This window comes from Pangasianodon hypophthalmus, chromosome 1, assembly GCF_027358585.1.
Source record: "Pangasianodon hypophthalmus isolate fPanHyp1 chromosome 1, fPanHyp1.pri, whole genome shotgun sequence".
Taxonomy (NCBI): Eukaryota; Metazoa; Chordata; class Actinopteri; order Siluriformes; family Pangasiidae; genus Pangasianodon; species Pangasianodon hypophthalmus.
In genome coordinates, this window is record NC_069710.1 from 16,791,614 (window position 1) to 16,816,584 (window position 24,971).

Sequence of the window (24,971 nt, forward strand, 5' to 3'; positions counted from 1 at the left end):
GTACACTACGCATCACGGAAAATCAGCAAGCGGAGCTTGGAAAGTCTGAGAAGCACCTGGACAGCTTATTGAGCGCGTGCACGGGCATGCCGAGACCCTTCAGCAAAGTCACGTAGTGACGTATAAAACAGTATTTGCAATAAATCCTGCTGTCATACAGCAATCTTTCCCCTTTTTTCTAGTTGCCTCACATACAGTAAGAGTAATTTGAATACGTTTTGGAGTCATTCTCTCCAAACTATGGTTGAGTCACCAATGAGCTGCTAGTCAACATTAGTCAACATTAATTCCCTCTGTGCATACTGATGCATATTCATTCATCCTTGCATACTGTATCAGGAGAAATGTATATTTACATCTACATGCATTAAACAACTTAGAGCATGACACCTTTGGTGGCAGACCATCCACTTGTTTGGTGGGCAAAAGTATAGGAACAGATAGTCTTAATGTAAATTAAAGTAAATAACACTTAATATCTGGTTGCATATCCCTTGACTGCAATAACTGTATCAAGCTGGCGACCCACTGACATCACCAAACTGTTGCATTCTTCTTTTGTGATGCTTTTCCAGAAATGTACCACAGCTTCTTTCAGTCGTGGTTAGTTTTGGGGGGGTTCTCCCTTCAGTCTCCTCTTCAGGAGGTGAAATGCATAGTGAATTGGTTTAAGGTCTGGTGACTGACTTGGCCAGTCTAAAACCTTCCACTTTTTTCCCCTGATGAAGTCTTTTGCTGTGTTGTCAGTGTGTTTTGGATCATTGTCTTGCTACAACATTTTTGATCACTTGAAAAATGAGTGAGTTCAAACAAAAGGTGCCATATTCTAAGTTGTTTAACAAATCTGTAAATATCAGGAAATGAAAGCTGAAATTCAGATCAGTTGGCTCATATTTATCTTTTGATCTCTAACCCAAATGTCTTCAGTGTATAGAAAAAACAAAAATATACCCTCACCGAGCACTTTATTAGGAACACTATACTAATACTTGGTAGGGCCTACCTTAGCTCTCAAAACAGCCTCAGTTCTTCATGGCAGGGATTCCACAAGATGTTGGAAACATTCCTTTGAGATTCTGGTCCATGTTGACATGATTGCATCACCAAATTCCTGCAGATTTTTCAGGTGCACTTTCATGCTTGAAATCTCCTGTTCTACCACATCCCAGGTGTTCTATTGGATTCAGATCCGGGGACTGGGAAGGACACTGAAGAACACTGAACTCATTGTCATGTTAATGAAACCAGTTTGAGACGACTTCTGCTTTGTGACATGGTGCATTATCATGCTGGAAGTAGCCATTAGAAAACGGGTAAATTGTGGCCATGAAGGGATGCAAATGGTTAGTAACTATACTCAAATAGGCTGCGGCATTCAAGCGATGATTGATTGGTATTAATGAGCCCAAAGCGTGCCAAGAAAACATTTCCCACACTATTATACTACCTCAACCAGCCTGGACTGTTGACACAAGGCAGGTTGGGTCCATGGATTCATGCATTTGGCATCAAGTTCTGACCCTACCACCTGTGTGCTTCAGCAGAAATCGAGATTCAACAGAGCAGGCTAGATTTTTCTAGTCTTCAATTGTTCAGTTTTGGTGAACCTGTGCCCACTGCAGCCTCATTTTTCATTTCCTGACTGACAGAAGTGGAACCAGATGTGGTCTTCTGCTGTTCTGCTGGTCTTAGCCCATCTGCCTCAAGGTTCGAAGTGTTGTGCATTTTGAGATGCTTTTCTGCTCACCACAGTTGTACAGAGTGGTTATCTGAGTTACTGTAGCCTTTCTGTCAGCTCAAACCAGTCTGACCATTCTCCATTGACCTCTCTCATCAACAAAGTGTTTCTGTCCGCAGAACTGAATGTTTTTTCTTTATTGCACCATTCTGAGTAAACTCTAGAGACTGTTGTGCATGAAAATCCCAGGAGATCAGCAGTTACAGAAATACTCAAACCAGCACCAACAATCATGCCATGGTCAAAATCACTGAGATCACATTTTTCCCCATTCTGATGGTTGATGTGAACATTACCCAAAGCTGCTGGCCCGTATGTGCATGATTTTATGTATTGTACTGCTGCTACACAATTAGCCGATTAGATAATTGCATGAATGAGTAGGTGCACAGGTGTTCCTAATAAAGTGCTCAGCGAGTGTATATATTATATAGGCAGTTTTATTAATGGCAAAAGATAGGCATGTATGTTATTAGAGAATAATTCTATAACATTCAGATGGGGGATTCAAACTTATAAGGAAAAATCTATTTCTTTCTACAGTCACAATTAATACCTATACACTACTTATCTTACCTGTTAACTTGTTATAATGAGGGAACGTCTATGAAACCAAACACCATAAAAGTTTTTTTCATATTGTCTTGTGTATGCAAACTTTTGCACTTAAATGTATGTCTAGAGAAAATTTCCTGTATGTGTGTACTTTTTATGGTAGGTTTTATGGTGCTACTTTTTATTCCTCTACAGTAATATGGGAAACTCCACATACTCCAGTAAATAAACCCAGAACTATAAAAAAATCTGATTCTGATTGGTCTTTAGGTATTTTTACCAACCAGAGTTAATAAAGGACAAATCAGGGTAAGGAAAGTACAACTGAGGAACAGAAAAGACAAAAACAATAGAGTCCCATTTATTGACATTAAAGTCTGAGACCATTAGTGAAAATGCTTCTATTTTGCATTCATTTCTAATTTAATACAACAATTTTAATTACAAATTATATTATTGACAGGAACTTGAGTGAAAGGTAGAATCTTTAAAATATTTACATGAATTTCAGAGTATTTGTATTTCTTAGTATTTGGTATGTCTCTTTTTTAATGACAGTGTGCACTTGAGCTGGCATGGACTCCACAAGTTTGTGCAAAACCTTATGATCCATTTTAGATCAAATCCATCGGAGTGTCGTCTCAGCACATGCTTCAGTAGAAGAGATTAGGAGATGTGGAAAATCTGACCTTTTGTTCAAAGCAATAAACATGGTAAATATCACAAATTTGCTTCCATTTAAATAGGGACATAGAAATAGTGCAGGATCTTGAATATTAAATATTCAAGATATTGAACACTTACTTTCTTTGTTTTAATCATTTTAAAATTCTAAAACATACTGTTTATTTCCAATTTTAAATGAAAAAAATATCCCAGATTTTCAATATGGTCTCAGACTTTTGGACCCCACTTTGTGTATAAATATATATAACATGTATAAATAATGGAGGTTTCAGTGATTCCTAATATCACATAGAGTATCATTACAACGGCTAAAAAACTATACTTTTGAATGAAACTACATTTCTCATCTCAGATAGAATAAGACTGTTTCAAAATACAACCATAATAAATCATATGCAATTAAGACACTAATCTATCTGATCATAAATTATAGGCTACATTTAAAAAAATACATCTTGTAAGATGGGCCCGCCATTCTCCTTGTTCAATATTCAGTAAAAACATGTGCAAGTATAGACATTTCACAGTCAGCTTATGTCTTTTCCCCAGTGCTCGCACTTAAGTTAGATATGTCAGATTGATCACTGTTATGGCTGGACGGCCGTGACTGCGTGCCTGTGGGATGGGATGGTGATCGACGAGAGACAGGTGGCCCATTCCTGGTTGGAATGAGGATGAACTGTGTGTCTGAGGGATAGAGACGTCTAATGGAGATGTCTGAGGGTTGAGAATGTACAACATTTGGATAGTAAGGAGAGTGACCTGACATTAAATGTATATGAGGACCAGAGGGCATAAATGTGTCATAACAGGGTGCTTGGAAAAAGGGAAAAGGATGAATTGACACCAAATAGTCTGCATTGTTAACTGCTACCACATCATGAAATGTCCTGGATGGCATTTGCAGATCCTCTGCTTCCTGCATTTCCACTGGCGACAGGTTTCCTGACCTACTTTCACCAGATTGACTGTGTGGTGAGTATGTGCGTGGAACTGTTGGAGAGAGAGATGCACTGCGAAGAGGGTTGGGAGTGGCCAGTGGGGAAAGGCTCAAGTTATTTGGAGATGGGGTACCTGAAAAGATTAGAAATTTTTTAGCCAGTTGTTAAAACTGTCATAAAATGTTTAAAAGACCAGTTTAAAAGACCAGAAATTGTAGTGAATGTATTAGTTTAACTACAGAAGCATTGTTCTTTTTAAGCAGCTCCTAAATAGTAAAATTATCTGATGACTGAGTAGCAGAGACAAATGCTACTAAATGCGTATTTTACAGCTAGCGACATTTTAAAATTAGGTTTCCCATTCAAGCTTAAATTGTAATAGGGGACAAGTTGGAGAAGAGTCATAAAAATGAGCAGTTTAATGAATCTCTGAGAAGAGTTCAAAAGCCTTGAATCATGCTTTCAAATACACGTTTTCCACTACATTTGATTCTGTATAATCTACCTCAGATAAAGACACAGCAAAAAAGTAACGTTCTCATCTCATTTGAAGTGCCTATTTTATCTGAACAGACAACAATAAAACATGCTCTTTAACAAATCATGCCTTGCTGTTTACTACCTGCCCCCTTGTTCCTCTTGTTTGATGGACAGCTACTGTTCCGAAAGACTATGAAAGCTTGGGGCTTTCCAAAGTTAGTTTGGTTCAGCTCTCAGACATAGTTCTGAGAAAGCATAACATCTGTTCAAAATCTCTTATTGATAATAAAGTGGCTAGTGTTTACATATTTATGGAGATGAGCTTTAAGTATAGAAGTAATGTACGTGAAAAAGTGTGTCAGTTTGAAAATTCCTAAAAGCCATTTTATTGACTTTCATGTGAATTGAGTCACATAACAAGTCATAACTTTTTACCATTTCTTGGTTTGTTATGGTACCAAATAACATGTTTTGTTATGGTACCAAATTTGCAGTTTTAAGAATGTGTTCATATGAATATATAAGTGTAGCAAAAAAGATCGCTATTTTCATATCTTATGCCCCATGACAATATGTCACATTTAATTTTGACATAATGCTTTTAACGATCATGTATTAGGGATGTAACATAATGGCATTATATTTATCTGTATATTTATATTTATATTAATATTTTTTTCATATTTGGATTAAAACCCAAAGTGGGGAGTTTTTAAGATGTAGTTGGGGTGTAGATTTTGCTGAAAAAAATTGCAGTCTTGATGCGCACACCTAGTCTGAAGCATTCTGGTAGGCTTTCTTAAAAAAAAAAAAAACAAAACAAATACTTCGCCTATTGTTCATATCTGTATTTGTATTCTTTTAGGACACATTATCTGTTCAATCTGAATAATGTCTACCTATTCGGTTACATACTGTTACATCTCCAGCATTAATATTGCATGAGTATCTTACCATTGAAGCTGTTCTGAGTTTTCAGACTGTGGCCTCGTGTAGGCTTTCCACGTAAAACATCAGATACCTGATCAGAAAATTGAGAAATAATAACATAAACTGCACTGTTCACCTAATCATTTCATAATTAATATGCTGTGTTACATAGCACAAATTGGAATTCCCTAAACCTGAAATATACAAAAAAGGCAGTAACATGTAAATACTGGTATTCACCACTAATGGGCAGCATTAACATCCCAATGACATGATGCAAAATCAGTTTAATTTTTCCATCTTTCCAAAATATGTACAATAGAAAAAATGAGACAAGAAGTTATTTCAGTTCATTAAAATGGTGATGTAATAGTAAACCATTGTTAAAATTTATTTTACTTATTCTTCAAAGTTCTCTACTTTAATACCTTTACCAGCATTTCATCTTAATTCCCCCTCAATTTAGTACCTTCTTGTTCTTGGCCACCATGACAGCAGTGTCATTGTGATAATTCTTTAGACTGCTGTCAGCACCATTTTTCAGGAGAACTCTGACAGCCTCTACCTCTCCACGGCCACAGGCAATGTGAAGAGCTGTGTTACCGCTGTATGACTGTGCGTTCACATTACAGCCATTCTGAGAAAGAGAGCAAGACAAAAAGAGAACAGTCAGAGTAGTCACAGACTTTGCCATGGCAGGACTAAATGTCCCATCAACAAATTGAAATACTAATATAATGCACAATTTAACTTAATCTTAACTTAAAGTTCTACTTAATCTTTTCTAATCTTTATCTTGTAATTTTATCAGAGGAAGGGATAAACTGTTATTAAACAGACATCACTACAATTAACAGGCACATTTTTGTACAGCTACAAATAGGTATGTATAACAGTAATAATATATATATATATATATATATATATATATATATATATATATATATATATATATATATATGTATGTATGTTACAGGTCAGATATACGAAAGAGTGAGTGGAGATTATGACTGTGTGACTTCAATTAGATGGTAAAAGGCCTAGATAGTAGCTGAGTCATAAGCTGTTGAGGAAATACAACTGAAAACACGCAAAGCAAATAAAACAGAAAACAGACACAGAAATATAACCATACCTCAACAAGGAAGTTGATCATCTCCATACAGCTCTTCTCAACAGCATATATCAGTGGGCTGCGACCACTCTTAATATCCTGTGTTGTAAAGAACAACAGAGATGACTATACATGTATTTTAATTTTTTTCTACATTAATGGTGACACAGAGCATTACATGTACACTGGACCACTGCCTTTGAGATAACGATACCGGTACAATGGGGGGATCTCATAAAGTGAATAACCCAAAAGCTGTTTAATATTAAAAAGAAATAATGTACATAATATGTGAATGATGATGAGAAATGTATGATTTGTGGTGGTAGATGATGAGGTAGGGTAGAGATTTTACTCACTACAGCATTAATGTCAGCTCCACTGTCCAGTAGCATTTTTGCCAGCTTCTTATTTCCATCCTGAACAGCTAGGTGGAGGGGTGTTAAGCCTAAAATTGAATACATTGTAATATATTATAAACAGCTATCTAAAAACAAATATTATTTTCACAACCTACTCAAGCTTGAACTTCCATGGCTGGGCACAATACCAACGCACAAAAATACATATGATTGACTGTGTATGCTCAGTGTGTGATTTCAGGGGCTTTCTGTACCTAAATTAAGACGCCTTCCTCTTCTCACAAAAGTGAAAAATGTAAAAATCTAAAGTGGACAAAATCACCTTTCTTTTCTCCTACCTTACTGTCTGATTTTAATAGACATAACATGCTTATGAACGATGCAGAGACTGAAATGTGCTGTATTCAACAGAGCATGGTGTATTCTCCTCCTAAATGTTGGTGTTATTTCTTCAGTTATGATTAGGCATGTAATTTGAGAATGAATAGGCCACCATCGTTCTCCAAAACCCACCATCTAATAAATAGAACCACATACAATATAGAGACGCTGCTTTATTATTTCCTGAAATTCAGGCCTGCATACATGTTAGCTTATAGATCATGCTTAGAAGGTACACGCTTTGAAATGACCTATTAATAATAATTTGCCTCATTAATAATTTCATAGAAAAAGATTAGTTCTAGGGATCTGGGGCTATACGGAAAAGATGGTAATGGTAAAGAATACAGTATATGGCCAAAAGTATGTGGACACCTGATCATCACACCTATATGTGAGCCTTCCCTATACTGCTGTCACAAACTTGGAAGCAGACAATTGTCTAGAATTTCTTTTAATGCTGTAGCATTACAATTTCCCTTCACTGAAACTAAGGGGCCCAAACATATTCCAGTATGAGATTGCCCCTGAGCACAAAGTGAGGTCCATGAAGACATAGTTTGCCAAGGCTGGTGGGGAAGATTTCAAATTCAATTCAATTTTATTTGTATAGCGCATTTAACATGGTGTAATATGGTTCGAATGACCTGCAGAAATCTCTGACCACCTCAATCCCACTGAACACCTTTGGGATGAACCCCAGGCCTCTTCACCCGACATCAGTGCCTGATCTCACAATGCTCTTATGGCTGACTGGGCAAATCCCCACAGCCTCATTCCAAAATCTAGTGGAAAGACTTCCCAGAAGAGTGGAGGCTGGAAAGCAGGAAAGGGGGGATAACTCCATATTAATGCCCATAGTTTTGGAATGGGATGTTCAAAAAACACATATTGGTGTGATGGTCAGGTGTCCAGATACAATGGATATAAAAAGTCTACACACCCCTGTAAAAATGGCAGGTTTTTGTGAAGTAAACGAATGACACTATGATAAATAATGTCAGATCTTTTTTCATCTTTAATTTGAAATTACAAATGTATACAAATAAATTTAGGGAAAAAAAGAAAAAGAAAAAACTTATAATAACCTAGTTGCATAAGTGTGCACACCCATAAACTAATACTTTGTTAAAGCACCTTTTGATTTTATTATACCACTCAGTCTTTTTGGGTAAGTGTCTAACAGCATGACACAGCTTGACTTGGTAATATTTTCCCACTTTTTCTTGCAAAAACATTCTAGATCCTTCAAATTGTGAGGGCATCTCCAGTGCAAGGCCCACTTCAGGTCATCCCACAGATTTTTAGTTGGATTCAGGTCTGGACTCTGGCTCGGCGATTCAAAGACATTGAGCTTCTTTTGGTTAAAACTTACTTGCAGACACCTGAAGGTTTTGTACTAAAATTGACTGGTATTTGTAGCTATTCGTGATTCCAACCACCTTGATAAAAGCCCCAGTTCTGGCTGAAGAAAAGCAGCCCTAAAGCACGATGCTGCCACCACCATGCTTCACCATGGGTATGGTGTTCTTTTGGTGATGTGTTTTTTTTTCCGCCAAACATATCTTTTGGAATTATGGAAATATTGTAACCTTTGGAATTGTTCTCTTAAGACCATAATACATTGTCACTGTGGTGCTCCATTTTCTCCATTTGTCGATGATGGCCTTCACGGTGTTCCATGGTACATCTAATGTTTTGGAAAGTCTTTTATACCCCTCTCCTGATCGGTACCTTTCAACAAGTGAGACACCATGCATGCTTTATAAACTTTTTTCGGACCATGGCTTGAGCAGTCGGATGAAACCAGGAAGATGTCAACAAAATCCTACAGAAACAGCTGATCTTTATTTGGGGTTATTCAGAATAAATTCATTGATGACAACTGTATGGTAATTACTTTTGAACATGAGACTGAATGTGATTGGTTCATTCTGAACACAGCCACATCCACAATTATAAAAGAGTTTGCACACTTAAGCATCCTAGTCATTGTAACTTTCTAAAAAAAAATTCCTATTTTGCCCTAAAATGTTTCTGATTATTTTTCACTTATTTTTAATCCTTGTAATTTCACAGTGAGGGTGGCAAAAGTTCTGACATGATTTATCTTACTTTCATTTTTTTTCATCACAAAAACCTGCCATTTTTACAGGGGTGTGTAGACTTTTTTTATCCATTGTCCCTTTGGCTACATATTGTATTTATATGGATAAACGTACGATATACCAGTATAGACAATGTCATCATATTAATGGTAATTTAAGGTACAGCATTTCCTTCTCTATATTGTTTTGAAAATCCACTAAAAGTTAAAAGCAATCCTTATATACTCATTTAGTCCTTCCCCCCCCAATTTTTTCCCAGTTGGGTCTTGTCAATTCTCACCCACTAGATAACTCTCGGCTATCACACAACAGCTGCCAACCGGGGAGGGTGAAGTCTAACACATATTTCCTCTGAGACATGTGAAGCCAACCTCCGCAGCTATTTCAAACTACTGCTCATGCTGCATCACAGGGCAGTGTAACACACTTGGAGGAAAGTGCTATTTTGTGTACTATCAGAAGCTATCAGCAATTGGTTTTGTCATTTAATCTAATCCTCTTTGAAAATCATCATATTGGTTTGTATGTTTTGAATTGTTAATTTATTCATTCATCTTCAGTAATGGATTTGGAGCCTATCCTGGGCATTAGAAAGGAACACACCATGGATGGGACCCCAGTCTGTCACTGGGCACCATGCACACACATTTTCACACACTTATTCAATCAAGAGACAAGAATCTTCTGAATGAGGTTTCTAGGACATTGCATTTGACCTGGGTCAGTAATGCTTAGCACTCACCTTCAAAGTTCCTGCTGTTTAGGCAGGCCGAAGGACAGCATGGTAATCGGGAGAGATGGGAGAGTATTACACGGAGACAAGCATCCTGTTGGTGCTCACAGCAGAGATGTAATGCCGTCTGTCCATTACGATCCAGTGCTTCAGGGTCCGCTCCTCCCTGAAGAAGAGCCTCCACCACACCAGGCTGATGTGTAATGACTGCCAAGTGGAGAGGAGTCTGAGGGCCAGAAAGAGGAGGGAGAGTGTTAGTTTAGCTGAGTCACAGACAAAAATGAATATTAAGTTTTTCCATCCTCATTTATACTTCACACTACCATCCACTTTTACAGGAACACATGTACACCTGCGCATTTATGCAATTATTCAATCAACCAATCAGGTGACAGCAGCACAATGCATAAAATCATGCAGATACTGGTCAAAAGCTTCAGTTAATGTACAAAAATGTGATTTCTGTGACTTTGATTGTAGCATGGTTGTTGGTGCTATGTGTTGTTGGACTTATCTTCTGGGATTTTCAACACAACAGTATCTAGAGTTTACACAGAGTGGTGCAAAAAACAAAACACATTGAGCGACGGTTCTGTGGGTGGAAAAGACAGGTCAGAGGAAAATGGCCAAACTGTGGTGAGCAGAAAAGCATTTCAGAATGCGCAAAACATTTACCCTTGAGGTGGATGGGCTACAACAGCAGAAGACCACATCAGTTTCCACTCCTGTCAGCCAAGAACAAGAATATGAGGCTATCATGGGCACAGACTGACCGAAACTAGACAGTTGAAGACTGGAAAAAGACCAGGTGTTTTTTTGTTTTTTTTTTCTAATCCAGTTTCAGTGGGCCTGTGTAGCTCATCCGGCTCCAGATTCGACATGTTGCACGCTCTGAGACGCTTTTCTGCCCACCATGGCTGTAAAGAGTGATTATTTGAGTTACTATATCCGTCCTGGCAGCTCGAACCAATCTGGCCATTTTCCTCTGATCTCTCTTATCAACAAGGCATTTTCACCCACAGAACTGTCACTCACTCAGTGTTTTTTGTTTTTCACACCATTCTGTGCAAACTCTAGTAACTGTTGTGTGAACTTCCCAGGAAATCAGCAGTTTCTGAAATACTCAAACCAGCCCATGCCACTGTTAAAGTCACAGAGATCACACTTTTTCTTCATTCTGATGTTTGATGTGAACATTAACTGAAGCTCTTGACCAGTATTTGCATGATGTTATGCATTGTGCTGCTGTCCCACAATTGGCTGATTGGATTAATGCATAAATGAGCAGGTGTACCTATGTGTTCCTATTAAAGTGGACGGTGAGTGTAAATATACTTTACATTACATTACTGCAGCAGAACCTTTACAGCGAGAACTGGCCATGCTGGATTATTTAGACTGTAAATGTGAATCATATCCTGGTACATTCCCATAAGTGCAAACTCTGACTTAGAACACATTCAACAGGTTAAAGGTCAATGCCATTACCAACAAGATAAGGCACAAACACACTTCAATACACATAAGCATGCACCCACACAAACATGTGCACTCACACATACCTTTCTTTTAAACCACACACACACACACACACACACACACACACACACACACAGTACCCTTAACCCTCCTGTTATCTTTTATGTTGACAGGTCTGTCTAAAAGTTTCACTTTTCCATTCCTCTCTGATTTCTAATTATATGCTGATAAATGAGCTTAGTTTCAGTGCCAAATTTCCCAGTTGCCTGGCTCACCTCAAGCTATAAAGGGGAAAAGAACAGACAGGGAAAAGTACAGAGAAATGTATTACAATAGAAATTCCTCTGGTGTCACAATGCCTGTGGCACTCCTTTCCTGTGGAAATGATCCAATATCTGAGAATCAGTTCTGAGTCATCAGACGTCATACAATCCTCCACTTGTCTGTGTATGTGTATGATCACACATGTACTTTTTCTTAATTGTGTGAACATAGTAATCCACACCAGTAAAAATAGCATAAGCATATGAGAACAGTCATTCTTATATACTGTTTTTTTTTTTTTATCTGGAATTGGGGGCATGTGTAAATATAAGTGATAAGCTTATCATTATTCAACAGCCAAACTAAAGCTGCAGATCAGCCCAACAAATTAAACATTGTAGCTTTAAAGCAAATATAGAAACAGAAAGAAAGAAAGGGAGAAGGGAGGGCAAGCCGGAAGCAAATGAGTGGAAGGGGAGAGAGAACGGAAGAATTGGATTAAAGAGGGAAAATCCCTTTCCTCTCCCCGGCATTGTATCTTTAGAATCACATTTCTGCCTGAAAAGGTATTTAAAAAAAGGGATAAGTGAATGTTCTGGGGGAAAATATTTACATAAGATAAATTCCAATGACAGAGCAAAGTGTAACTGGGCAAAGTATTAGGAGTGTTACTGAAAGCAAAAGTACAGGCAACAAACAATGTTTGATACAGTATATCCAAAATAATCCTTCACATGAATGTTGATAGTGAAATCTGTATTGAATTATTTGTACTTTGATTAGAATGTGCACATATACATATACATATACATAGAGATACAATAAATGCATAGCTGTTAGAAGTTGGCCTGTTAATGCTTTTCAAATAATAATAATAATGATAATGATAATAATAATAGTAATGATAATAATAATAATAAAATCAGAGGCTCAATTAAAGAGAGAGCGAGAGAGAGAGAGAGAGAGAGAGAGAGAGAGAGAGAGAGAGAGAGAGAGAGAGAGAGCTCTAGGGGAAGTCCCTTGTTCCACCCTGTGAACTACAAGAAGGTATGTTGAGAAACAGACAAAATGTGAAAGGCATCATGTGACTTCTCGGAATGAGGATACTTAAGTTCATGCACGCACACTCACACGCACACACAGCAGCTGCTTTAACCAAGCACACATTTACAACTCACACTTACTCACTATGCTTACATTCTCCTGCAGCTCATGTTCAAAGATTTGGACTGAAAACAAAATGCAACAGAACTAGAAAAAATGCACAGACAGGCCATGCACCATTTATTTGCATAACAAAACATAGTAATAAAAGAACACTTCCTTTTCCCCCCTTTTTATTTTGTATATCTTTGTTAGAGATATTCCTAGAGCTATAGAGTTGTCACTCATCAAGACAGGATGGTCCAGAATCTTTATAGCATTTTGAATGTCAGTGAGTGATAGTCATGACAGGTTCACAAGTATACAAATGCTATATAAGTAGCAAGAAAAGCTAATACAGAGAGCCTAATACTAGTATTAATACTTTCCTAATTACAGCAGTCAGCTGTACTTAGTTTTGAAAACATAACTTCTCTGTATTCCAGATAAAGGTTTTGACAAATGTTTTTTTTTTTTTTGGTCCAAAAAAAAAAAAAAAAGGCTTTTCAATGTCAGCATAAAAGATCTTAAAAGACTGCTATAACATTTTCTTTTACACATCTCTTACATTCACACAGAGTTCACTAGTGCACACACACATGAATACGTGCTCTTAAATGGAATGTACAATCGTTCAGTTTTGGGGAACTGATGTGAATGAAGACAGGATATCACACAAGACATATTGACAGTTCACAGACACGACTAAGGCGCAGCTTCTGGTAACTGGCTTGCAGTATGTATGCTGAGTGAAACCTCAGCATGAAGTATGGTGATTTCTGAGGTTTGGGTAAACATGAAGTGGCTAGCTCAGATGATGAGAATGGTGGAAATGCTGCTTTAATGAGAGAAAGAGAGAGAGAGAGAGAGAGAGAGAGAGAAGAGAACAGAATGTGAAAGCTTGGGGACACTCCACTGAGTGTGAGCCGTAATCATAGAGCAATGTGGGAAGTTGGAAAGGCAGTTCCCAGCCAAAGGAAGACTGGTGTACAATATACACGGTGCTCATGAAGGTGCTCATTTAAAAACAGAAGTGAGGTGGCACTGAGTCAGGGATTGATAACTTACCAGAAAGTCATGTGCTTCCTCTTCTTTTCTATTACAGTCCCAAGGTGCAATATAATCTGTATGTGTTACTATGTTGTTTATTGTTTTGTATGCATATCTAAGTCCACGTATCCTACCTGTCTTAGGTTATTATATAAGTCCAGGTCTTTGCGTGCCTGGCGTAAAATGTGGATCAGCCAGTGCACTACTGCCTCTTTCTCCTGTGCCACAGCAATGTGTAGAGCCCTGCAATAACAACACACACACACACACACACACACACTGGCTTTAATATCTTTTTAAGGACCTTACACTGACATAATTATTAATACAGATAATTAATGCTATGCCTACACATAAATCTAACCCTAACCTTAAGTTCCGTAACCAAAAGGAAATCTTTTGGCTCTTTTAGGTTTTTTTAAATAAAAGCTGCAGTTTTTGAGAAAAAAACTGCTTTCTTTGTGACCAAATGCCCCCACCTGGTCAACAAAAGTCAGATACTTCTATCCTTGTGGGGATTTTTGGTCCTTGCCCATATATAAAAATCATGCCCCCAGCACACAGAAGTTGAAATACCCACCCAAAACACACGTTACTTTTAATATTGGACATTGTGGGTTTGACAGCTGGGAGAATGATGGACTGATTAGCATAGTGATCCATCACCTGAATGTGTGACTCATGGCTTGTGAAAAACATAAACGTACATGAGTCATTTTGCAAACAATGTCCACATATGCAACCAACTTCAGTAAATGCAGGGAAATCCTTATCTCCCATCATCTCACAGAAAAGCTCCACCTCTAAGTGTAAAACAGCATGAGGTACATCGATGTGAAAATGATGGAAGGATGCAAACTTTTTTTTGGTCTGTGTGCTTTTTTCTAGAGAGGCTTCCAGTAATAGCTACTTTGGTTTGAGGTCATTTCCTGACATCTGGGACAATGGCACTGTTCTGTCTGTTTTGAATAATAATCACTACAATTAATGTTAATTTATAAGAACTTTCATTGGCAGTCAACTTTCCCCATGAACATTTGAATAACGCTCACAGAACAACTGGAAACAAAGTCAACACCTGTCTGTGAATTCAGTCTTACTGTCTTGAAAAAAAAAAATAGTAGTAATATTTTCATGCAGAAAATTGGGTTCCTAATCTTAAGTTACTGTATTAACCTAAATACATTGTATAAGAAAAAAAAATAATAGTAAAAGGGCCCACTGTAAAAGGCCTTATGGTGCCCCACCAAGAAATAAAAAAAAGAGCAGGATTTTTTGAGACCACATTTCCTTAGTGTAAGTGTACAAATTATATAAGGAAATAAAACGTCACTTTTCACTTTAAACCTTTCATCTCTCAATGTTGTAAAGTGTCTTCATATTTTACAAGTCCATAAAATAGTACTTGGGATTTTAAGCATAGAAGAATGCTAACTTCCCCTTCAGGGTTCTTAGAGAAAGCATCAAATCTGAGCAGATTCGACAAAATCTGGCCATTAATATTTTCTTTCATATTTGTACAAGTTTAGAAAACTGAATGAGCACACATCCCCAGGGAGATAAGACGAGCTGACTCGCATTCCTGAAATGGAAAATGGATGGTGAAGTGCCATGATTGCTTCATGTTGGCCATTCCACACAAAGTACTCAACAAGGAAGGATAGCAGCACCCTACTATCACAATGATACACAAGCACACACATTTTCCCTTCTTTTTTCTCTTCTTTTATTACATCCATGCACTATAATCTTAAAAACATACAGCAGAGTATTCTTTGTATACCTCTGCTGTATGTTTTTAAGATTATATGAACAGCCAGCCAGTTACCGCTCGTACTACACTGTGACAGTCTGTGTGATGCAATCACTTCAGAGCCTTTACACATAACTATACCATCTATGTTCCTGAAATATATTTTTTTCTTCATTTATTATGCCAAAACAGCAACTATAAAATCCAAATGCTACAGCAAGGATCAAACTGAAAGAGGAAGCTGGACTTAATGACTGTTTTAGCTAGCCATGACTCAGACGTACAGACGTAGCCTGTAAAAAATTGCAATGTCACACATTCTCTGTTCCCTGGTTCTCAGTTTAAAAAGCAGAACAGGCCAAAAAAAAGGTGTTGGCCTTCTCTTGACTTACTGTCTTTCCCATAAGTGACTTCACCACGCTTGACACGTTGCTACAGAAATACACATTTCCATCACAGGCCTACTTATCTTAGAGGAATTATTCATTTTATTTTTATCATATTAATTAAGACCATTAATTATTGCTAATGATGAAGAATAAACAATTTCTTCATCTCTCCTACAATATAGGCATTTACAAAACTGATATACCAGAAGCTTGCAGTATGCAAAAGGCCACTTTAACGAACAACATTTTTATTGTGTTCTGACAAATCTTAGATTCTTATCTCAGAGTTTTGTAGGTTTTCTGTTAGTGGGCTGATAAATTGTGGTAGTGGTATTATGCAAAAATCAGCCTGACACAGTGACAGCTATGTTGTTTTAATATATTTCAATTACAATTGATTATATACTTTGTCCATTTTTTGGCCCTACCTGAAACTGTGTCAAAAGGCAAAATGGTAATATTTAACCTCTGACCACTGCAATTGTTCCAGCAATGAACGAGCATCTGGATTCCTCTAGAAAAAAAATCTTCCGGATCAGCGTGCAGCAACCGATCCACCATCTGGTGCACTTCATCCGAAGGTCTTTCTTCTCCTTTAGTGATCTAAAAACATGAAAATCACTGGCAAGAAAATTTGGTGAGTATTGAGGATTTTGCGGATGCTCATTACGGGGCTGTGTCCTGCAACGAAGCACCAGTACGCATACGTCCAGTCTGTATTGACCTGATTGCGGGTCATAAATAATTTCTTGAGGAGATTCAAATATGTGGCACTGGTGATGCTGATACCCCCGGATGTGTTATTAATTTATTTATGTCACACTTTTAAGATTTTCATTTGACTTAAATAACTAAGTTATTTATTCATTTATTATTGAAATTTTAATAGTGATGGATGGCATTTAATGGAAAAGGGTCACATTAGACCCATGACACTGCTTATGGCTTAACATCTGTGTTTCAGATTTAATCCAAATATCTATTTTACTCCACACTTGTTTGGCAACAAACTACAGGCTGATCTATAGTCAATAATGGAAACATAGATTTACATTTATGGGCTTTGGCAGATTCTATCTAGGGGAACGTACATTTCTCATTTATACAACTGAGCAGTTAAGGGTCTTGCTCAAGGGCCCAGTAGTGGCAGCATGGCAATGCTGGGATTTGAACGCACAGCCTTCATGACCAGTAGTCCAATGGCTTAACAACTGAACCACTATTGAGCACTGGTATTCCAAAGTAGATTAAGCTAAACTGGTAATGCTTAGATCTATGTAGTGTACTTTGTTTCTGCTGTTCAGCGTTTGCAAACTCCAAATCTGTTGTGTATTCGAGTTCACATGGGACACTTTCATCATATAATGTAAATAATACAAAATTATTCTAAAGCCTTAGGAAGTAAACTGCATTAGGTTGAATAGCATACAAAATATTGGAACTGCATAAATATGTATATTATTTTAGGTTAATATCTAAAATATAGTTAATATAGCAACAAATAATATACCATGTACATACACCTGAAATAGTGTTAAACAAAGTTTGACCTTTGACCCTTGGTACTATGTATTAAGTAATTTTTAACACACTGCATTTTTAATACACTCCACTATGAGGTTTTGAGGAATTATGGTCACAGTTATGGTAACTTCTTGTTCTGTATTTTCATGAAATACAATTGAAGTTTGGCTGTACTTAACAAAGAACTGTTTTGCCTTTACTCTTCATTGCTGATCCACTCATTCTCACAATCTCATGCTCTCTCTTACTCTGTACTCTACAGATGAAACTTTAGGTTCCTGGAAGTGAGTGAGAGTTAGTTAGACCGCAGCCCAGATAAAGCCAGTGCTGCGTATGTGCGGCATCCTGTACAGGCCAGAGACACAGAAACCTCACATCCCCTGTGGCATGGCTCGCTGTGGCAGTAAACAAAGACAGAAGGGAAGCTGAATATGGCACAAAAAGTCTGAGCCAAGCACTGTGTGGAACTGTTTACCAGAAACCAGCCAGACAGCTGACAGAGTTTCAGCAACAGTACAAAGGACTGAGGAGAACACAATGTCAGAAGAGGAGTCTTGGTTTATTTTTTGCAGCATGCAGCCATAATGGCTAGGCAACAGGCAAAATGAATCAAAATTGCCAACATAGATAGACTTTCTTTGCACACCTCTATCATACTTTATTTGGTATCAGTATCAGCTTAAAAACATGAAGCCAGATAAACGTCAGTTACAGTAATACTCAAGTCACTCCCTGCATGCAGAGAAGTAGAGCTATTCTGGCCTGGGATGATTTAACATAAGAAAAACCCAAAGTAGGAAGCAAACAAAAACGTGCTATTAAAACACACACTTAAAGTAAAGTATGTCTGGCTACTATCTGACTCTAAAATTCCCTTTCATTGCGCCAGAACTTACCTGACCCATGCACATCAAACATATGTCAGCAACTTCAAACATTAAGGCGCATCCAATGAATGTTGCAACCTGCTGCATGTAAATGAAGTTGTTTCATTCAGCTTACTTGAATGCTTGCTGTGGTATGTGTGCTTAGTGCAGCCATAGTGCACACAAAAAGAAGGTATACCTCAGAGGTACTGTGTGTCTTAAATTACAACAATAACATTGCCTGACAGGATACTTGCTACACTGTGCTTTTCTCTATACTGTGGCTATAGACCTATTTTAACACCCGGCACACAAGAATATGTTTAAATGTTTACTGCATGTTGTGTATATTTATGGCACAGCACAGGGGCTCAGTGGCTTGTGTGCATGTAACCATATCAGCCACATCATTCCACATCAGATTGTATAGCCACAGTAAACAATTGATGAATTATATCCAGTATCAGATGGCTCAAAGCAGTGCAATGTAGCCAAGTTAAACATTTTTTCACTGGATTTCAATGATGTAGTTCTCTTGTACAGGCTAACGGTAATAACAGACAGGGACCGAAACACCAACAAACACGTTAAGGATAGCCTACCTGCTATAGGTGCTGACTAAACAAAAACTAACTGCACAACACTAGGCGTAGTCTTGGAGTAACCTGGAGTGGCGGGATTCAGGATCGTCGTTGTTTTCATCCTAGTCCTTGATAACCTTAGAATTTGTGTCATTAATTTTAGTCTTCATTGAAAGATTACTTGAAAAAAAAAATCTGATATTTTTCTGCTTCCTGTTTGCCATTTTTGCTTGTAAAATGTATGGGTGGCATTTCTGTTTTAGAGACTTTAGTGTGATGTCCTTGATATTATTTTCATCACTTTACTCATTAACTAATTAATGAGTTATTAATGAGAATTAATTAATCTCTGTTTTGAGCAGGTACAACAGTGCAACATTTGGCTGAAATATCCTGTTTCAAGATACAATGGCAGTGAGCAGAGGTAGCTTGTTTAAGCTCTAGTTCATTATCATTCCTAGTCACTACCTGAAGATTAAGCTAAAAACCTCTCTCCTTTTCATAGGATCACTAACCAAAAGCATCTTGCCAAGAATATGTCAGGTTCCTACAACATCCTACACACTCAACTCTTATCCATGTGTGGTGGAGCAGAGGTGGCTAGATCAAGAGAGGACAAAGGAAGCAATGTAATGAAAGAGAGACAACTAGATAATTATTATATTATTACATATATAATGACGTATCTATTTAATGCAAGACATGTTTACAATAAGCTATTCTATTATTAAGGGTTTGGTGGACAGGGTCTATTGAACATTCTGCAACACTGCTTCTCACATCCTGCATACAAAACACATAAAAACATATCTGAAAAATTATTTTTATTTTTATTTTTATTATTATTATTATTATTATTATTATTATTATTATTATTATTTGAGAGAATGTGTTAAAGCATACAAGGTTCAGAGAGTGAAAAAGAGAAATTTAAAAAAGGAGAGAGAGAGAGAGAGAGAGAGAGAGTGATAGAAAGAGAGCAAGAGAGATATGGGGTGAAAGCAGTGAAAGCGGAAGTGGGGAGCGGATGTTTGGGTTTTTGAGCCCATTCATTTAAAAAGGACTTAAAAAAAAGAGAAGAAGGGGAGAGAGAGAGAGAGAGAGAGAGAGAGAGAGAGAGAGAAAGACACCTGAGCAAACCGCAGACTCGCGCTCACCCTGGCTTTCCCGAAAATGAGGGTCTGTAAAGCGCTGAGAAAAAAACAAGGTGAGAGGATGAAACACCCATTGACGTAAGAGCCTTAAAGCAGCAGATTACAGAGAAGGGGAGAGTGTATTTGTGTGTGTGTGTGTGTGTGTATGTGTATATATGTATATATGTGCGTGTGTGTGTGCATGTGGTGTGTGTGTGTGTCTGTGCTTCATGTTGATTTGTGTGCTGAAGTACAGCTACTGATGTAACAAGACGATACAAGCCAGGAAATTGTGTTATAAGAGAAACCACAATTTACCAGCTTAATTCATTAGCATATGATGGCAGGGTAAGCTTAAGAGTGAAAAGAACAAAAACAGATCAAAATAAAAGTTGTGCAATGTAAAAGATACAACTTATAGTGAATGTGTAGAGCATAAATTGAAATCTAAGGACTCAACAACTTTCTATGGTCTAAACTCTGCCCTTCTCGCTCATCTCTCCTTTTGAGTTTGTACACACATTCAATCTAATTTGCTTATGTATATGAAAAGTTTTCAACACATGTTGACTAAACTTGGGTGTCATTTAAGCAGGTGTCGTTTTTGGAAAGCCAAGTTTCACTCACATGAGAGTGACATTTTCATAGCTGTCACCATGTGGGTGGTTGTTTAGGTCTTACAGTAAGGGTGTGTTTGTCCATGCATGACCAAGCATTTGATGTATTCATCTGTAGCTTGGCCTTCTCAAGCTGTCTATACACACATTTACAGCATTTGGCAGATGCCATTGTACAAAGTGGCTTACAGAAGTGGTTTGTAGGCTCCATCGAAACCTTCTCGTGTTAGTTACACATTGTCACCTTTTCATTCAAACATCACTCTGTCTATTTTGCTTCTCATACAAAGAAAGAGACCCAGTGAAATACAGGGCATTATTTATGTACAGTTCTACAGCACCACTGAGTCTAATGTAAAATGCCTCGAAACCTTTAAACTCGTCCACTCATTTTCCCCCACTGCATCAGTGCCAAGGAGAGTTGAATCACAGGAGAAAGGGGTTACGCTGTATCCTCGCTACAGGAAATAAAGTGACTGAAGAATGTGGTGGGCAGAGATACACTGATACCATTTCAAAACCACAACAAAAAGTGAATGTAATTCCAGAAAAGATCATTTGAATTGAAGAAAATTCTAGTAATACAATAGCTGCTTTAAAACTATAGTGTCAGACAGGTCTACAGAAAGTTAACATTAAAATGAGCTGAATCATTTTCAGTGGAATTGCGTGAAATATGACTGATTCCGAGCACAGTTATGCAATAACTTGACAGCATTAAAGTCCAGTGCCTTCCTATTTGCATATTTGTCTTTCGGACACTCTCCTGCAACCAATAGTAATTAGCAGCAAAAATATTCAATCAGAGGCCAAACTCGGGTGGCCAGTTTCTCAAATCTGACTGGTCAGAAAGGTTTGATTAGTTTTCTATAACAATACTGCTCTTAGGAATAAACTAACAACAACCTGTTGCTATTTAGGAAAGAAAACTTTTAATGGTTGGCATGTTCGAAGCTTTCTCTAAGGAGACATTTATTTAGCGTGTATGGAAGGATAGTTGGGTGTAACAGCCAGTCTGTTAACACCATGAGACAGTCTTGAGGACCAAGGACTTTGCACTTTCTGGCTTCTCTGAAACATGACAAGCTGTGTTTTTATGTCTTAGTACCATCAAGACACCAAAACAAGTGGCTGGTGAGAGAATGACTGTTTTTATCTGCCCTAACATAAGTAATAACAATGATGACTTTTTTTGTGGATGTTCTACCACATTAAATATAAATATAAATGGTTTAAAAAAGTATGTGTTGCTCGTTAAAAATTAATTGTAATCATTAGCAAAGTGCCGTGGTAGAAGAGGAATAAAACACGCTATAAGAGCACACCCCTTGGGGGACGGCAGGTTCGAATCCTGACAATGCCAGAGTCATCTGTGGCATGCTGTCTCTTCCTTGTCAATCAGAGCGACATTAACCAGTCATGCACATGTGTGGCCATGTATGTGGAAGAGGGTGGATAGCGCTTTCCTCTGAGTTTGTTACACAGCCCTGTGATGCAGCACGAGCAGCAGTTTGAAAAGATGCTGCAGCTGGCTTAACCTGTCTCGGAGGAAGCAAGCGAAAGCCCTAACCCTCCCCAGTTGGTAGCTGTCATGTGATAGAGAAGAGCTAGTGGGTGGGAATTTGGCAGATTACCAAATTGCGGAGAAAATGTTTAATTCCTTACAGAGCTACCTGTGGTAGCTCACAGTGGCAGCAAGGTAAATTCAGTCAGCCGCTAAATCAAGCTGTCTTCATAGAAGATATTCTATGATATTCTATTCAACAAGTAAGATATTTTTTTGTAAAAGCACCTGTCAGCTATGTGCAATCTTGTTGACACATTCACGAAATATTATATCATAATTTATCCCTGAACTTCAAAAAGGCAAACATCATTAAAGGTATTGTCCTGAAGAATAAAACACTTACGTGTCTCCGTCTTCATCCTGGTGTGTTGCCAAATCTACCTCATGCCGCAGGCGATCAGTATCTTCGAATGGGTGAAGCTGAGGCAGTCTACTTGTGTACACGGGAGATGGACCATATGTAAGGTCTATAATGATGAATAGAACCATTAAAATCCACAAATATGCCCTAAAGACTGCATATAGGTTAACTAATCTAACATCATCCAACTCAAATTACTATAGAGAAACTCGGCTGTATAGCAACAGAGCATTCATTACATCAGTAGCTCAGTCATTGCATTGGGACAGAATGTAACAAGAATGTTCTGAATAGCAGTCTGAAACTGGTAAATTTGTAAGTTTAGCTACAAGGCAACCTTTTCTGTGATTTTTCTGGTTACACGTTTAGGCTACTGCAGCACTGTAGACTGATCTGAAACGCTGACAGGGCTCTTTTCCCCAGAAGCAGTTGGGATCTCACTCACAATCAGCTGCTGTCCAAATGACATGTTCTTCAAGGGGCTACTAAGCAAACCGAAAACTTCCTGTTGATTTACAGAAAGGTTTCACAATGACAACATGCACTTGCTGGACTGACCATGACTGCGCAATCTTCTTTTTGCGAAACTCTCTATCTCTCTCTCTCTGTCTCTCTCTCTCGCACACACACACACGCACGCACGCACGCACACACACACACACGCGCGCGCACACATACACATGTACACGCACACGCAGGGGGTGGAAATACCCTAAATTGGAATTGGGAAGGTGTAGGTATCAACTTTAAATTTCCAACACACGTGCTACAAAAAAGTTCATCACAGTGATTAAAAAATAATAACATCACGTGCATTTAGGTATGTTGCAGGCTATATCATAATGTATACTGCATGCATAGGCTATATGACTATATGACATGAACAGGGCATGGGGAATAAACATCATTTGTGTCCAGATCTCTATGCGTCATGTTTGGCTTTCAGGCAAAACAGCAGTTTTATCAGTTTCTCGCGATTCTATGTACAAATGCATGAAACAGAGAGAAAAGTTCGGACTCACATGATGGAGTGGTTGCTGCTAGGTGTAGATCGCTTTGCGCTCCTGCAGGAACGGGACTCGGAACAAACTGCCGCGTCTCCGCGTTCAGTCCATTGCGGACTCTGCTGCACTTGGGCACTTTGGCAGGACTAGGACTTGAGTCTGTCTTTAAAACCTTGGCCGGTGGCTCCCCCACAGTGCTTTCTGACTGGTCCAGAGGTTTGTGGTCCTGACGGACAGGACGTTTTCTTATCGGAAGTTTTGAGGTAGAGGTCTCCGGCCACTTGCCATCACTGTCAGTCAGCCTCTCACACTTCACATTAGACGGTAGGAAAGCTTGGCCATGACTATCCTTGCATTCTTTGCTGCCCGGTTTTATCGCAGAGGAAAAGGAAGGAGATCCTCTGGAAGTGCACTCCACCTCCTCGATCTTTGGTGTCCGATCTACTATTTCTCGTGTTTTGGTTTGTCCTGTAGTCCGATCTGTGATGTCTCTTGTTGTGGTCCTCAGGTCGAGCGGCGCAGATGCTTCAGTGTGAACACCGCTCATGGTCATGGTCATGAATCGTAAATAAGCTCCTTTAAAGATGACCTTTGCCTTTTTATTCAGCCCGGTGGCATCTTAAATCATGTTACAGGTGCATAAAGCAAAACTCGGGGGGAAAAAAATCCGATAAAAATCATTCGATCTGTAGGCTCCTACAGTAGCTCCTTAAAATAACCCACGCAAAAAAAAAAAAAGAAAAAAAAAAGCAAAACATAACACTAACCACAATAACGAGCGACTCATTTAACTACTTTTACTAAAAACATTGCTTCATTCTCATTAAATACACTCTGGAATTGGATTACTATAGAATGACATGTGCGTAATAACGCGCAACACGTAGCCTGTTATCCTCAAGGGTCAAAAACACTGCGCACTGTCGCGGATTGGATTAATCTGATGATCTGAACGTTTAGTTTCTGTTCTCTTTCTTTCTTCACACACACGCACACACACACACACACACACGCGCGCGCACACGCGCGCGCACAGGGGCTTTTCCCTCACGAGTCTTCATTTGTCAAGCGAAACCACCGCATTTTAATAGCCGTACGATACACCAGGACCAGGACGCATATCCGTTCTGGACATGTCAAGGCGCAGAAAGACACTATGGTCATTTACATGGCATTGTAGGCTCATTGTCTCTTACGGAGAAGTCAGTGTA

The 24,971-nt window shown here is 38.4% G+C and overlaps 1 protein-coding gene across 1 annotated transcript; it reads right to left on the reverse strand.

The window, feature by feature from the left end:
• Nucleotides 1-1,705: 1,705 nt before the first annotated feature.
• bcl3 (BCL3 transcription coactivator) lies at nt 1,706-24,432 on the reverse strand. The gene is made up of 9 exons (XM_026925944.3): nt 23,779-24,432; nt 22,739-22,862; nt 14,100-14,208; nt 10,039-10,255; nt 6,805-6,893; nt 6,467-6,544; nt 5,801-5,968; nt 5,356-5,422; nt 1,706-4,054 (listed from the first exon to the last, which is right to left on the reverse strand). Exons 1-9 carry the CDS (start codon nt 24,317-24,319, stop codon nt 3,513-3,515), a joined length of 1,935 nt encoding a protein of 644 aa, XP_026781745.3. The 5' UTR covers nt 24,320-24,432; the 3' UTR covers nt 1,706-3,512.
• Nucleotides 24,433-24,971: the final 539 nt, after the last annotated feature.

Coding starts and splice junctions, on each gene's coding strand:
- bcl3 (XM_026925944.3), bottom strand. CDS start 24,319: ATGACCATGACCATGAGCGGTGTTCACACTGAAGCATCTGCGCCGCTC. Junction 22,863..23,778: donor AGCAGCAACCACTCCATCAT/GTGAGTCCGAAC, acceptor TCATCATTATAG/ACCTTACATATGGTCCATCT. Junction 6,894..10,038: donor AAACAGCAGGAACTTTGAAG/GTGAGTGCTAAG, acceptor ATTCAATTTTAG/GCTTAACACCCCTCCACCTA.